This window comes from Oreochromis niloticus, linkage group LG1, assembly GCF_001858045.2.
Source record: "Oreochromis niloticus isolate F11D_XX linkage group LG1, O_niloticus_UMD_NMBU, whole genome shotgun sequence".
In the NCBI taxonomy this organism is placed as follows: domain Eukaryota; kingdom Metazoa; phylum Chordata; class Actinopteri; order Cichliformes; family Cichlidae; genus Oreochromis; species Oreochromis niloticus.
Window position 1 is genome coordinate 6,125,857 of NC_031965.2, and position 15,481 is coordinate 6,141,337.

General features: G+C 40.1%; 1 protein-coding gene across 1 annotated transcript in view; it reads left to right on the plus strand.

Moving 5' to 3' along the window:
• LOC100705180 (protein kinase C-binding protein NELL1) overlaps positions 1–15,481 on the plus strand; it is a 292,322-nt gene that overhangs the window by 181,466 nt on the left and 95,375 nt on the right. The window contains exon 13 of the mRNA XM_005458917.4: positions 15,198–15,323. Within this exon, the coding sequence (XP_005458974.1) occupies positions 15,198–15,323 (126 nt within the window). The remainder of the gene's footprint in view (positions 1–15,197; positions 15,324–15,481) is intronic.

The following is a 15,481-nucleotide window of genomic DNA, read 5'->3' on the forward strand; positions in this document are numbered from 1 at the left end:
AGCAGGGATGGAACTGCATTAAAACAGGCCGTAATTAACCACTTATTAATATGCTTGACTTGCTCGTAAATTGTTGCCTATTTACATATCAAGAACGCAAAGAGTTACAGAAGATTTCATTTGTGTCTGTGGTGAATTGTCCCCCAGTTTTCAGTCGTTCTTTGGCTCTGCTGTGGTATTCGTTAGTAGAATCCCTCGTAAAAGCAAATGTGGCAGCTAAAGCGATACGGAGAGAACGCTTCATCAGCTAGTCACTACCTCGGTGTGTTTGCGGTTTTGTGACAGACACGTATAAGACCGACAAAATCATCAGACTATTCTTTGTCATTATTGTCAATCAGTTCCAGGGACCTTAAAAATATTTTGATGACTTAGCATGAAGTGTTAATACCTCTATATTTAATACAGTATATTCAAACTCATACAACTTGAAATAACATGATCTAGGGGTTTATTGACGCCTGCATGCAAGCAGCACACTCAAGACCCCCAAGTATTATTATATCCATAAAGGTCTCCATACAGCAAGAACAAGGTTTGATGTGTGTGACTGTGAATAACAAGCAAGAAGAAAAAAGTTTAAAAAAAAAAATCATACTAACAAAAGAACAACAATGTCATTATTATTGATCTCTGGCTTTCTTCAACAGTGTGTCTTTTGTCCTGCCTCCCTCCCCCTTCCCTCAACTGGGTGTGGCAGATGGCTGCCCCTCCCTGAGCCTTGTTCTGCTGGAGGTTTCTTCCTGCTAAAAGGCAGATTTTTTTTCCCTTCCCACTGTCACCAAGTGATAACTCATAGGGGGTCATCTCTTGGGATTTTCTCTCCATCTGTAATCTAATATCTCTCTATTTGGGATTTGGTGCATATAAATAGATTGAAATGAATTAACGTTGATCATAAGTCAACTAAATTTAAGTTTGTTTGCCTTCTGATTTGTGGTCAAGGAGCAGATTTTTTCTGCTGTGCCGTGGACTTGCATCGCACTGCTGTCTCAGAAAACACTCTTCATAGTGGCTAAAGGTCATAGTAGTCATATTAGCAGGTCTTTCCAGAGTAGATGGTGCAGGTTTAGCTATGTGATCTTGTGAGGCAAACAAAGGTTGGCAGGTAATGGGCGATGCTGGTCCTTGATCTATTGCAGCTAATGTTGTCACACTTGTAACGCTGGCTTTATTTAACCACTTTGGATAAACTGTGCAATGTTACACAGCTATTTGACTTTTAACTTGTTTAGAAAGAAGGGAAACCCAAAAGCTAATAGTTTTTTTTTTTCTCAACAGCCATTTAAGCCAATTAAAAAATGTCACAGAAAATACCAGTGTCGTTTCTAACTTCAGACTGGGAAAGCGCCCTACAGCTTACCCCCAAGTTCCCCCACTGCACAGCCTCTCAATGTGATCAGAGGTACAAGTAGAAGCAGAAGCAGACCACAGGGTGTGCTGGGGCTTGCAGACGAGTTCAATTATGAACCTGGGACAAGGCAGCAAATACAGCACACACATGGCCCCACTGTGCATGTGCTTTACATACTGACTCATCTACAGGTCAGATCTAATAATCGGATCTGACCAGCATCGCCCATCAGATCTAATAATCGGATCTGACCTGCAGAGGAGCCAGTGTGGTGTTTATTCTATTTTCATACTGTGTAATAAAAAGAAAATTACTTATGTATTCGCCTGTTGTAACAGTTTTTGTGCCGTCAGTCACCTTGGATTAAGCTAACATGTTTAATGTTGTGAGCTTACCACTGCCAATTATAATATCCTTGTATACTTTTATAGAAGGAGTGCATAACAACATGAAAATAAGCTCTAATGAACGCTGTTATTTATTTGCTGTATAGTTATTTAAATGTAAACTTCAGGCTGACATGTTTAGTGAAGGCATCACATTTTGTTTCAGTGACTGTTGACTTTATCCATTGCAAACATGGTGAGTTACTATGAGTCAGGGGCGATTCTAGGTTGAAACTTTACAGGGGCTCAGCTCCCAATCATAGTGTTATGCATACTGTGCCTTGTAATTAATATTAAGGAAATGTTTGCAAGTTTGCTGGTCTCTAGTCCAGCTAGAGAGTACAGTTTGGAAAAAATTTGGCCGAAATGCCAATTTGGTCCAATTTTATCCAAATTTTGCTGCTTTATTTTTCCTTCCTCCTTGATCTTATTTAATCTTAACTCTTCACATGATTGCATTTGATCTAAAATGGACTGTGGAATTCATCAATATCTCATCACATTAACTTGAGTTAGACAGATTTGTGATGTAGTCTGCGATCACTTTTGCAGTAAATTAGTTATTTTCCTTCTTGCTCAGATCGCCCACACAAGTTCAAACTAACTTGTAAATAACATCCACTAATCACATAAGTAATTTTCTAACACCTACCACCACTTTCATCAAATTAAAAGGGAATTTGAGATTAAAAATAATATGAAAATAAACTTAATTTAATGTCTACATATACTTGCACCCGTGTTATGTGTGTTATATCAGCATTGGCTCCAGGTAGCAGCAGCCTCTGGATGAGAATAGCAGTGAAGCTAATTAAGCTCTCCCACACTGCATTGTCAAATATTTATACCCCAATATCAGCTCGCCTGTCAAATGATTACTGCCTGTCACTGGTGAAGGCACAACAAGTGCAGTGTTTTATCTTCAGTGTCTCACAGTCTTCCTTTTGTTCTTGTATCTTTTTTCATCTCCGTATTTTTTTTTTCTTGTCTAGGTTTTTGTCTATATTTTCACTTGCACTTGTGTGAATGTCTGCTTTTATTCCTGTTTGGATGCATCATTCTGTCGCTCTGCAACTTCTTTGTCATTTTTCATAAAATGCAGAAACTCTCAATAGAATAGAATAGAATACCCCCTTTATTGTCATTGTACATGTACAACGAAATAGTGGGTGCTCCACACCAACTGTGCCGGAATAACATATAAATAGTAGACAGCAGGAATAAATGGCAAACAGGAGAAATATATACAAACAAGAGGGAAGGGAACACATTAGAGAACACGTTGCAAAGTGCTTGGAAGTAATGCAAAGAAAAGGCTTGGTATGAATAGAGTCAGTATGCGAGTGAGTCACTCAGACCAGGTTAGTGAGATGAGTGGGCAGGGGTGGGGTGATAATGTTTATTGACAGTCCGAATGGCCCAGGGGAAGAAGCTGTTTGTGAGTGTTTTTGTTGATCCTAATGAAAATCGCTCCAAACCAAGAGCTCCACCCCTTTTTACTTACCTTTGTGCTGCTTTGTTTTTCTATCACTTTTTAAGATGAACTACAGTTGCAAGCAGTGACTTTTACAGAAGGGCAAGCAGAGCCGATGACCATTCTTTTATTTATGCTGCACCTCGTCATCTACATTTTCACCTTTCTGCACTTGCTTCCTCCAGTCTGCACCTCTTCAACTTGCCTGTTTAAATTATCTGGACATGGCAGGAATAGATGGCTCCTCTCCATCATCAAGACTTTTCGTGCTAACGTGCTAAAGGAGTTCTTAAAGTCATCTTCACACTACACTATAATTCCTCTACAGCACACATGCTTGCCAGGGTTATCAACTAAGACAAATCCATCAATAAACAATATATATTACAGAGCAATTTGCTCATATTTTCAGATTATCCAACGCCAGAGGGGAGATGGACATGTCCATGAAAATGAAATTATAGGTTGCAACCACAACATGGCATTTCATTTATTGAATTAAAGGAGGCAACAGTTTGAAATGTAAGGAGAGAGAGAGAGTGCTTTTCTTTTAGTATGTTTTAACTGATGCATTTTTTTTAATATTATACTGCAAGCACTACCTTCCTTGCTTGCCATCTTGAAACTTCACTGGTGAATATGGAGTAGATCAAAGGCTGTAGCAACAAAAGGTGATCTTGTTTGACTGAAATCATACCATATTTTCAGTCAGTTAAAAAAAATCACATTATTCCTTAGATCAACCAAATCTACTACAATGGTACTGGTACCTGGTACAATAGTTGTTACATTTTTGTACTGACTGTATTTGTAAATATTTACCTTATCTTATTGTAGTTTGGGCACATTCTGTCTGTACTTATGAAAAAAATGCTGTCCTTATAAGAAAAAATGCTGTCCATGTCTCCACCAAGTATTAGGCATAGTTAGTGTAAAACCAGTTTGATTTAACTATGGTCATTTCTATTTGGCCTCCTTGTACCCATCTACCAGTGTTCTGCAGGTTTTAAAAACTCATTCATTACAGGGTAAAGTGTATCATTTTGCAATATTCCCAAACTGGCTGCAGGTAATGTATAGTAATATTATAGCCAATGCTGCTGTAAAGTAGGGCTGGGTATCGTCACTGATTTCTAGAATCGATTCATTTCCGATTCACAAGGTCCCGAATCGATTCGATCCACGATTCGATTCAATTCGATTCGATTCAATTAAATTCGATTTGAATCTAGGAAATTTTGACAGTCAGAAATATTATAATTCAGATCAGTACATTGACATATTTTTGTATCTATAAAAAGGAAGCTGACACACGCAAGACTTTATCAAAGGTGTGAGAGTCACATCAGATGCCTTTGTGTCAAAGTAGCTGAAGATAAAACACAGAAAAACATGAAGGCGGTTTTCCTGGCCTGGGATTTTATAAAAAATATTCTGCAGTACATCAAAAACGAAAGAAAACCATTAATCAACATATGAACGTTACCTCTGACGTTACAGCGGTTTTATTAGAGACACGGCTAAGCGTTTTGCATTTTGCATAATTTTAAAAAGTTTAAATTTGTTCAGTATTGAACGGCAGAAATTAGGTTTTTCTTTTCGGAAGTATGTAAAAGGAAAAAAACAGCAGCCGACAGCGCTGTAAACAACGGTAGAGTTGTGCCTAACAAGCAAGCGAATAATGCAGAAAACAGTGAGGGAGAGAGAGAGAGAGAGAGAGAGAGAGCTGTGCATGAAGTGTGATTTTATCGTGGGTGAAGCAAAACAGTAAAAGTCAGAGTGATTTCATGACGATGTTTACGTGAAGCGTAGTTTGGATCTTCTTTTGCTGCTGGTTCGGTCAATATTGTTTGGAGAGAGATAAAACTAACAGCTCTAGAATCAGCGCAAAAAGGGCGTGAACACAAAGCGCAGACCCGCCGAAACATCAGAATCAGCGAGCTGTCGGCTTTCAGCCCCGACCGTGTCCATGCAGTTGTTGTGCCAAAAAGTGATTGTCGTCCGCGGGAACGCGCGCAGCCGCTTAAAGCTGCAGCGCCCGTCGGGTGAGAAAGGCGACATCTCACTGATTCTGATCCGCGGGTTCGCACTGTGTGTTTACGTCCTTGTGCAGAATCCGTGTTCCTGCTCTCATTTACTGTCTTAGCTGTTTGGTGGTTGTTGAAATTTTGTGAGGTTTCACCTGAGATTCTGGCGTTTCGGGCAAAATAAATTTATATTAAAAAATCGATTCAGGATTTTAATGAATCGATTTCACATTATCCAAGCCAGAATCGATTTTAATCGATGAATCGATTATTAAAACCCACCCCTACTGTAAAGCATCCCACAATGGTAGGTGTGTTATACGTCATTGCTTTACTTTGTCCCTTGTTTAAAGCATGAAACATAGCAATCCATATTGTTATGTGGTATATATGCTCTGTGTGCATATACTGGTTACACATATCTCTGGTGAAACCTAAGCATGATTTTTTTCCACTCAGTAGTTGGTAGTCACTTTGCTTGCTGAATCAGTATGCTGTACTCATGCATATGTGCTAATGAGATGGTTACCTAACCAGGAAAACTGATCTCATTTAGATGATCTTTGCACAGTAAATAGATATCACTTGACAATAGTGCTTGGTTTGTCTTAGGAGCAACATTTTCAGGTTTACAAACGTGGTAGCTCAGAAAACCCTTGCATTGCTTTTTCAACCAGTTGTTTTAGGAAGCGCTGATGAAAAACCTGTAAATTATTGCTTTAGGTTGCAAGACATAGTTTTGACTTGTATGCTGTTTTTTATTATGGCACATTTATTATATATATAAAAATATTGGGCGTTAGAGAAAAACAACTACCCATGGCCAATTTAGAAACACCAGACAACTTTACATGCATTGCATTGGTCTACAGGACCAAATAAATAAATACAAATAAATAAATGTAACGTCATGACCATATACTACATGCAGCTTTTGTCACGATTTTCTGTGTTTACCTCTTACCTTCTAATACCATCTCCATACACAGCAACATCTGCACCACTCCCCACTAATGATCGTATCACTAGGACTACATTTTGTGTGTGTCCGTGCAGATATGTGCCTGCTCAACAAAATGATGTTCCCATACAACTAAAGTGCATTCTTATTCTCAAGTGCATTATATTTTGAGGGAAACATATTTCCTGTACAACAAAACAGCTTCTAATACACACTGATAAACTGGATTGTGAGTAATTTTTTCTCTTTTTTTTGTGAGGAAAATCTATTTCCCTCTCCACAAAAGACCTAACAATTCAAAAGACTGACAAATTCCCTCTGAGTAGGTTGACTTGGGAAGTCATGGCACAAAATTGCAACAAGTGATGCCAACAAGAAATTATTATTAGTTTTGTTTTAACATTCACTTTCATGCTGTTTTTGATGTTTTCACATTTCATTTCAACGCAGTGTTTGGTTAGGTTCAGATAACCAAGCAACTTGGTTAGTTTTTGGAAAAGAACATCATTTTGGTTGAAATACATGATTTCCTAATCTTAACCTCATGAGAAGTTTGTCCTTCATTTTCTGTTTGACCAAACTGATGAATCCTACCCAGCTACTGATTTAGTGAGCATCAGTAGCATCAGAGGTCAGCCACAATCAAATGGCCAAATTGGGTTTACCTGCATAACATAATAATATTTTCAAGTAAAAATTGTTTTGAGTTGGTGATGATGATATGAGGTCTACAGAGATTTGGGTTGGAATCATGAAATGTAGAATTTTGTTTCTTTATCATATGAAAAATTATCATTTAAATGCTGCGTTTTTCAAGCTTTTTCTGTTTATACGTCCTAAAAAGATAACAAAAGGTTAATATTATAGTTATTTCTACTTCTACTACTTTCTGCTTTCTACAGACTGGAGTGTGCAAGCAAGTGTTTTTTACCTGCTTTGCAGCTATTTTTTCTACAAATCCACAAATATCTTTTAATTTATTTATTGTTGTTATAGGTTCTTTTGTTTTTTTGTTTTTTTACATAAAATATAAGACCTATGATTATGAGAAAATATTTGTAGCTACATGAATGCGTTATTTAGAGCATATATGTATAATGATCACTTGGCTATGATTGCATTTTTTGTCGGTATGTTATGTGTGTAGTTGACGACTTGATAACGTGAAGACAAAGTATTAGGGAACAGCTTTATTAGGTGGCAACACGTCAGTATAAATTCCTACTTTTTGACTATAGCTTCTTTTCTGCAGATCTTAGGCAGTCCTCTTTATAATTTTTTCAGCATCTCTTCTTTGCTCTTATTGTATTGTTCTGGAATTTCACAGATACATTTAAGTCTAATCAATTGGCTTACAGGTAAGCTTTTTTTGAGGTGGCTAGGATGAAAACTTCCAGCATGAAGTAAAGTAATGTAATGAAATTTGGAGATATGGTATGTTGTTAAAAAAGAAATAATTCCTCTTTAGAACAAAAGCAGCCACCTTATAAAGAAAGAGGTAGATGGTAATTTTGTAGGCCTAGTGTCAAGAAAATGTCGCAGAGACTCTAGGCCTTGCTCTTGGTTAATATTAGTATACAAAGATTCAATATCTCAAGTGCTCAATATTATATCTGCATCAGTTGGTGGGAGGTCTTTGAGAAAAAGCAAAAAGTGAGAGCTATGTTTTATGTGACTGACTTCCTCCCTGGAATTGAGATAGAGTCCATGGACAGTTCAGTGGATCTTTTCTTTTTTCCCCAGCATGTGCGATTGTATTTGAATCTCTTCTGGATGGAGGTTCCAAGAGAGGAAACTCGATTTTGTCCAAAAAAGGATGTTTAGAGTGGTTGGGGAACTTATGTTGTGACTTTTTCTTGTTCGTAGTAGTTGAAGGAAGTCTTTGCCCTGGATGTGCAGTTTTGTGCAGACTATAAAGACTGTGAACTGTATGTTTTACTTAATTAAATGTCAGATTTAAAAATTTTATTTATATTCAGTAAACTAATAGTTAATAGTAAAGAATATTTTCCTGTTACAGATGCACTTACTGGGTGAGCATTGTTTGATTGCTGGGTGGACCCAATCTGTCATCATAAAACATCAAAAGGCTACCACAGTGGATTGTTTATCCCCTGTGATATATACAGCACAACTCTCTGCTTCAACAAAGTAAATTCTGTGTTCCTTTTTTGATTTGACTCGCAATAAAAAAGACTTCAACTGTGCGGTAATCTGTTAAACTGCGAGGGAAGGCACACACTGCGCTGCCTCCTACTGACGGAGATATGGATTTATATCAGTTAGCAGGCACCCAGGTGTACTTTTCTGAGCTTTGCAGTAAGTGCACCCGTGAGAACATCCTGCACACGCACACACAGCACCTGTCATCTAGGTAAACTGTTCTGCTCTGTCTGACAGAAGAGAAGGACTCTGTCACAGTTTCAGTTTTCACTGTGTCTGTCTAAAAGTTTGTCAGTGTGCAGCTCAATGAGTGGCAGCTTCTTGTTGGTGCTGCAGAATGACAGACAGATGAAAGCACCTTTCTCACACCATTTCCTTCTTTTGATAGAGAACCTTTCCATTCAGTTCTCCTTCTCACGAGCTGTTCCCTGGCAGACAATGCAAACCGCATGTTCCTGGACAAGCTCTAATCTGCTCAGCCAGAGCACTTCCTGCTCTGTGCGTCTTCTAGAAGGACAAGGGCTTCTGTGATAAGGGCTGCTGTTCTCTAAAGGCGCTCTAATTAAATGCACCGGTAGTTTTGACACCCACAGGAGACGGGCAGCATCAGAAAGGTGCGGTCCTGCGCTGCATGTTGATTGTTGTTTTGTGTGTTTGGTTTGTTTGCGCCACAAAGAGATAACAGGTTTTAGTCATTGAATTCAGCCACCTGAGGTCTCTGCATGCCCCCTTTGAGGAAAATAATTTCAGCCCATGCTGAAAGATGATGATGCAGGTCTTTTCAAGTTTGTGCCACTGGTCTAAGTTCCTGCTGCAGAAGGGAAAAATGGAGCATATTGGGAGATATTCAGGCTCGCTTTCCTCGTTCACAAGTCGAAGTTGTGGAAAGCAATACTGTGCATAAGACTCAATTATCGTAGTGCGTAATTGCTGGCTGAGATTATGTTTTTTTCTTCAGAGGAGGCCATTTTAGTGCCATTTATACTTACAGTGTGAAATATATTGCTCACACAGGGATAAATGTCCATCACGGGAATGAAAGAGGTTTTTTTCTTATCCTTATATTCTTGTGCTGAGTTTTCATATCCGAAATGCATTACATTATTCTATGCTACCCGTCTGTCACTTGACACAGAATAAAAAGTAAATGTCCCCGGGAAAAAGTAGAGAAGAAGAAAGTTAAGTTTCAGACAGCATCAACTAAAGCTGAACAACGACATGCCATCACTCAAGCTGAGCATATCTAAACCAGTGAGCAATGTAATGGAGTCTGTGTTTGCACCATGTAGACATGACCCCAGCTCATAAATATTGAGATTATTGCGCGATAGACTAACAAAGTAGCAAATATGAAGGTTCCGAGTTCAAATCCTAAACTTTTCTTGAGGTTCAGAAGCACACTATTCAAAGTGCTGCAATACAGGAGAGACGCGTTTCTCTTTATTTGCAAATGGGTGTCAGTAACTGCTGATGCTCTGCAGTCTGCTGCACATACTGTATGTGGGTGCAACAACTTGTATTTGTAAGCTACACAACAGTTGAATGATAAAGTCTGATTCAGAATGATGTTTCTGCTTAAACAAGGGACAGAACTTACTCTGTAACATGAAACGGCTTTTATTTAAAGTACAAATGGGCATGCACACAGGGAGAGATTAACAGCTGTTGCAGAAATGACTCCAAGGCCTGTTTCTCAGTTTGCTATGATGGTGTATTTATTAAGTATCCTGATGTTGGGTGGGTTTCCAGTCACAGAAGAGTTTGTGTTGGTAGATGAACCAACCCAGAGACATCTACAAGAATACTATTTATGCAGAAGATTACAAGCAGGAGTAACTGAGATTGGTGGAAGGGCTGATAATTATTCTATAATTATAAAGCACAAAAGGTAAGGCACTAAAGAGTCTGGTCACTGGCCATGTGGTATCAGGCTCCAGCAACAGCAACAAAGATTAGTGTTAAAGAAAGTGAATGGTCATGGGAACAGGGGTCATACTCCAGGAGATGGGGAGCTTCCTGTTGGCAGGAGAAGGGTTCAGAACTATCATATGGAAGCAGAGAGTCACAGGAACAGGGGTCACACTCGAGGGAACTTCCTGTTGGGCTGCAGGGACTATTCATATTAACAACTTTATATTTATTGTAACACAATGGAGCCATGTCTGTCTTAACAGTATTTAACATGGCAAATTGCTTTACACGTGTCAAGGGCTCAACCTGTCTAAGGTAACAATAGCTTTTGTGTGGAATTATTGTCTGAGTCGATGGCAATTTTCTTTCTTATGGCACAACAAGCAGATCTTGATCTGGACCTGCACAGAGGCAAAATGGATGACGATCCTCTCATCCAACTGTGAGTAACAAGCGAGCAAGCAAGTGAGCTGGCCTCCAAACTGTTGGCATAACTTGAGAGTTTTAATCTTAGTCCTGATTTACGCTATGCATGACTGAGAAAACCATCACCTTGCTGCTATATGAATACAGGCGGTACTGTTTGCACTCTTGTATTTGCTTAAGTTGGAAACTGTTGCTGTGATTTTGATGTCATTTCATGCATTCAATTGATTGCAGCTACGTGCTGTGCAGTGACTGACACTTGCATACAAGCATAATAATTTCTGTAAAAGTGCCTATTATTGGAAACCCTTATTTTCTCACTGCGAAAATAAACAAAAAAAATGGTTAGCTGTTTACACCAAGTGCATCATAGAAAAAATAAATGAAACATCCCATTTAATGTTTGAGCACATGTCTGTGTGCGGAAAGGAAAGCCCTGTGCAAGTCTCAATTATCATGGTGTGTAATTGCAGACTGAGATTAACTTCAGTGTGGAAGAGAATAGATTGAGGATGAGAGAGAGGTCAAAGAACGGGGGAATGCAGATGTAGGTGTGTTACTGTGTAAGAAGGCAATCTACTGAGACAGTGATGAGATTTTTATCTAGAAGGATGATGATTTCAAGGAAGGAAGGAAACGGTTCTTATTAAGTTGTTTTCAAAAAAATGCTCTAGCTCTTAAATTGATCACATGAATTAGTGGTGACATGAATAAACTGAACTGTAACTTGGATCTATGGATATATTTATGTCGATATTACACTGCTAACCATGTCTGGAGATGATTGCTGCTGATCTATAGAGCTAAACTGGCAAAACTGAGATAAATGTAAACATTGACCTCCTTAAGAGTGCAGGTGTGCAGCTGAGTCTATATTGTGGAGTGTGTTTGGTTTCTCCTATGTAGAGATCCAAGCACTCCTCACTACATTACACGTCATAGACTATGTTGCTTAGCTTGTGTTTGGGGGATTTGTCCTTTGGAACCAGCATGGTGCATGATGCATGGTGGCAGAGGGGTGATGATTTGGGACCTAGACACTTTGCAGTTGTTGAGTTGACTTAGGCTACGTCCACACTAGCCCGGATAGATTTGAAAACGGCGTTTTCATCTGAAAACGCTCCGCGTCCACACTAACGTTTCAGTCGTTTTCAGAGTTGCGCGTCCACACTAAAATGGCCCAAAACGCTGACGTTGCAGTTCCGCGAATGCATGAAACGCAAGACGACTCACTACCAAAATTGTGAGCAAACAAAACAACTGCTGTCCGATGCCGTCCGCCATCTTGGTTTAAGTGGTCACATGACTGCATCATATGACCAACATGCATCATCGTTTTCGAAAGTCTGCGTTTTCCAGTGTCCACACTGCGACGGGACAGCTCAGTTCTGAAATGTATGCGTTTTCGAGAGCTTTTTTCAAAACGCTGCGTTTTCCTTGGGGAAAACGCCGTCTCAGTGTGGACGGGAGGCCAAAACGGACAGAAAACGATGCATTTTCAAACGAAAACGCATTAGTGTGAACGGAGCCTAAATGAGCTCCTTCATATCCTAGAGTTGAATGTGAGGTGATTTTTCTGACGGCTAATGCTTGGTTGAAACTCGGTCACACGACAGCACAATGATCACAAACATGGAAGCAACTCTGCAAAAGAATGGCTGAAAAAGACAAGAATGTGCTGCAATGGCCCAAAGTCCAGGCTCAACCCGACTGAAATGATGCAACTGAGTCTTCGAGTGAGCTGTGCATAAATCAATGCCCCAAAACCTCAATGAACTGAAGCAACGTTGTGAAAAAGAGTGGGCCAAAATTGCATCACAATGATGTGAGAGACTGATAGTCATACTGAAAACCATTACTTCATTCTATTGCTACAAGTTACTGAATCATGGGGTATGCTTCATTTTTCACAGGAGTTTATAGACTTCTTTGAAAACATTATTTTTCATATGACTGTAATAGGGCAAGGTTCAGATGTGAGATGAACCACATGACATGAAGGACCCAGTCTAATACAGTGTTTTTCAGCCAAATACCCCATTTGTAAGTTGAACTGAGGCTGTGAATTGTTTGATATAAAGAGTTTTTCCATAAAAGCTGTATTACTGCTTAGCTAAACAGTGATCTGGATTAAAAGAACAATACCTGAGAAGGCCTTTCATCCTTTGCAACCCATTTAACTGAACTCTATCTCTTTTAAAAAATGTAAGGCCTAGTGCTGAGTGATAGTCAGTGTGCAAACCTGACAAACCTGAAAATTAAATTGAGTAACAATTCAAAGTTTGCTGGATGTAAAACATTGGCAAAACATTCACTGGTGGAAGCACACATTCAAGGGCACTTTCTCCACCAAGCACCAAGCAAGTCTCACATTTGCTGACAGTCACTTTTGAAGTCGAAAGGGACTTATCTCAAAATTTATTTCCATCTCTGTTTCATTCAGAGGCTGTAGCAGCAGCTTCATCTCACAGACTTCAAACAGAGAAAATAAAAGTGACTGATCAGCTGCAGTGAGTCCTATAAGCTTGCATTTACAGACACCCTCAGTAATGCATTCACGCGATCTGTGAGTATCTAGGTAAAGGAAATAAAGGAGTTTCCATCAACAAGAAACAATATTGTTGTAACGTAGAAAGCTGTTTCCATTGACCCCTACAGTAAGAGGTGATGAATGCGCTAGTGCGTACACATACAGACGACAGCAAATGAACAAGGTTCTTTTCTCTTTCTGTCTCACAGGATCCAAGCACACAGCACCCTTATTTTTACCCATCTCTCTCCCAGACACACACAAGTACACAACAAAGAAATGAGCTAACGTAAACAAGCACGCGCACACTCACACTCATACATGCACAGAGTCCTATCCTGCCTTATTTTTAGCTGTTCCCCTACCCAGCCCTGACCTACATCACAGCATGAATAAAGCAGCAGAGAGATGAAGAAAGTGAGCTCATATTGGGAAGGGGAAGGGTGGAGGTGGGGTGTAGTGTCTGGGGCAGAGAGATGGGGGTGTGGGGAGGGAGTAGAGTGGCAGAGAGAAACACATACACACACACACACACACACACACACTCTGGCAAAAAACGAACAGAAAAACGAACCGCTTCTCCTCCATCCCCCCGCCGTGAAATGACAGTTTCAGTTCTGTCAGCAGACCTCACCTGCAACAATGCTCCCAGAGGAGGCAGCAGAGGGCGAATACACACACAGACTTTTACAAACACAGGGGATGCAGGGCCTTAAAACAACAGAAAAGTCTTGCCACGGCCTCAGACTTGACACCAGAGGGTCGTCTTGCTTTAAGTGAAAGCGAAACAAAAGCAGCGAGTGCTCGACTTTGAGTTATTGAGTTTCCGTGTCGACTGTCATCAACCTTTGAACAACAGTTTGGCACCTTTTGCCAATAAAGGTTAATCAAATGAGTAAGCTTTTTAGGCGGAGCAGTGCTTCAGGACAAGATGAAAATTAGATTCGGGTGCTGTCGCTCAGCCTCAAAGCACTCAAATAAGTTCCATGTTTTTGATGCAGGAGATCAATGCCTTTGTATGCCTGAATACATGATCGGCCTCTCTTTGTGGAATTTAACACTGCTACTGTACACTCTCCAAGGATGAAACTCACCGAGAAAAAAACCTTATGGGTGTTGCATGTAAGTCAATTACATACTTCATACACATTCATTCTATTGTAAGGGGAAAGTGTGAGCTGAACACCTCGAGGCTGGAATGTATTTATCCAAGGAGAGGATATGGAAATGCTGTCCTCACTCTCTCCTTCCCTTAAGTGGTGGAAAGGCCTGTTAGCCTCGGGAAACCGGTTCTCTTCTGCTCACATCCGCATAAATACTCGGCACTGTACAAACGCACGAGCGCAAATTTAGGGCTCCCTTCTGCATAACGCCTCCCTTGTGTGTTTCCAATCCCATTTCATCAGCAGTCATCCAGCTCTGCTAATGCTTCCCCGAGCTCCATGTTTTAGTGCTCATACGATGTCTTTCAAGCTACATTAGGAGGAGAGAGCCTGTGTGTATGAAGAGAAGACGTAATATATCATGATATTAGCTCCACATAATAGATGTCAGGAAAGATGCTCTACTCCCTGCTCTACTTTGTCCTCTTCAGTTGATATGTCCTTATCTCATCAGCCTTTTCCTTTCCTTTCTCCTCCTTGTCGTGATTGCTTCTGGTGTGCTCGATTCAGTCAGTTGTCACGCTCTCTCTCTCTCCATTGTACTGGGCATGATCGTTCCATTTAAACCATACGAGCAATACTTAAATTTAAGTGTCTTTGTTTGTCTGAGGTTTTTCGGTGTGTGCAGTTTCGGTTGTGCAAAACTCTAATTAATGACTCGTGCATCAAGATGGGGCTCAGACACCCTTCCTTTGTGAGGTGATTAAAAGCGATTCACTTGTTAGTTCCAAAAGGAGTAGGTGTGTCTTTAAAGAAGCCTAAAGAATTATTAACCCGCTGCATATTCTTTCTTTGTCCTCAGATATTGATGAGTGCGCGACGCAGATGCACTACTGCCAGTCCAACACAGTGTGCGTCAACCTGCCCGGCAGCCATCGCTGTGACTGTCTACCAGGCTTCACCAGAGTGGACGAGTACTCTTGCACCGGTGCGTCTGCATGCATGGAAATATGTCACTGACTCACTTTAAGGATTGTCAAAACTGACCAGTAGTGTACCAGTGAGTTATCCAGGGTGTAATGTGCGATGGCACTGGAGCTAACTGAAAGTTTTCCTTTGGCTTGTGGGACAAAAGAAAAAAAAATC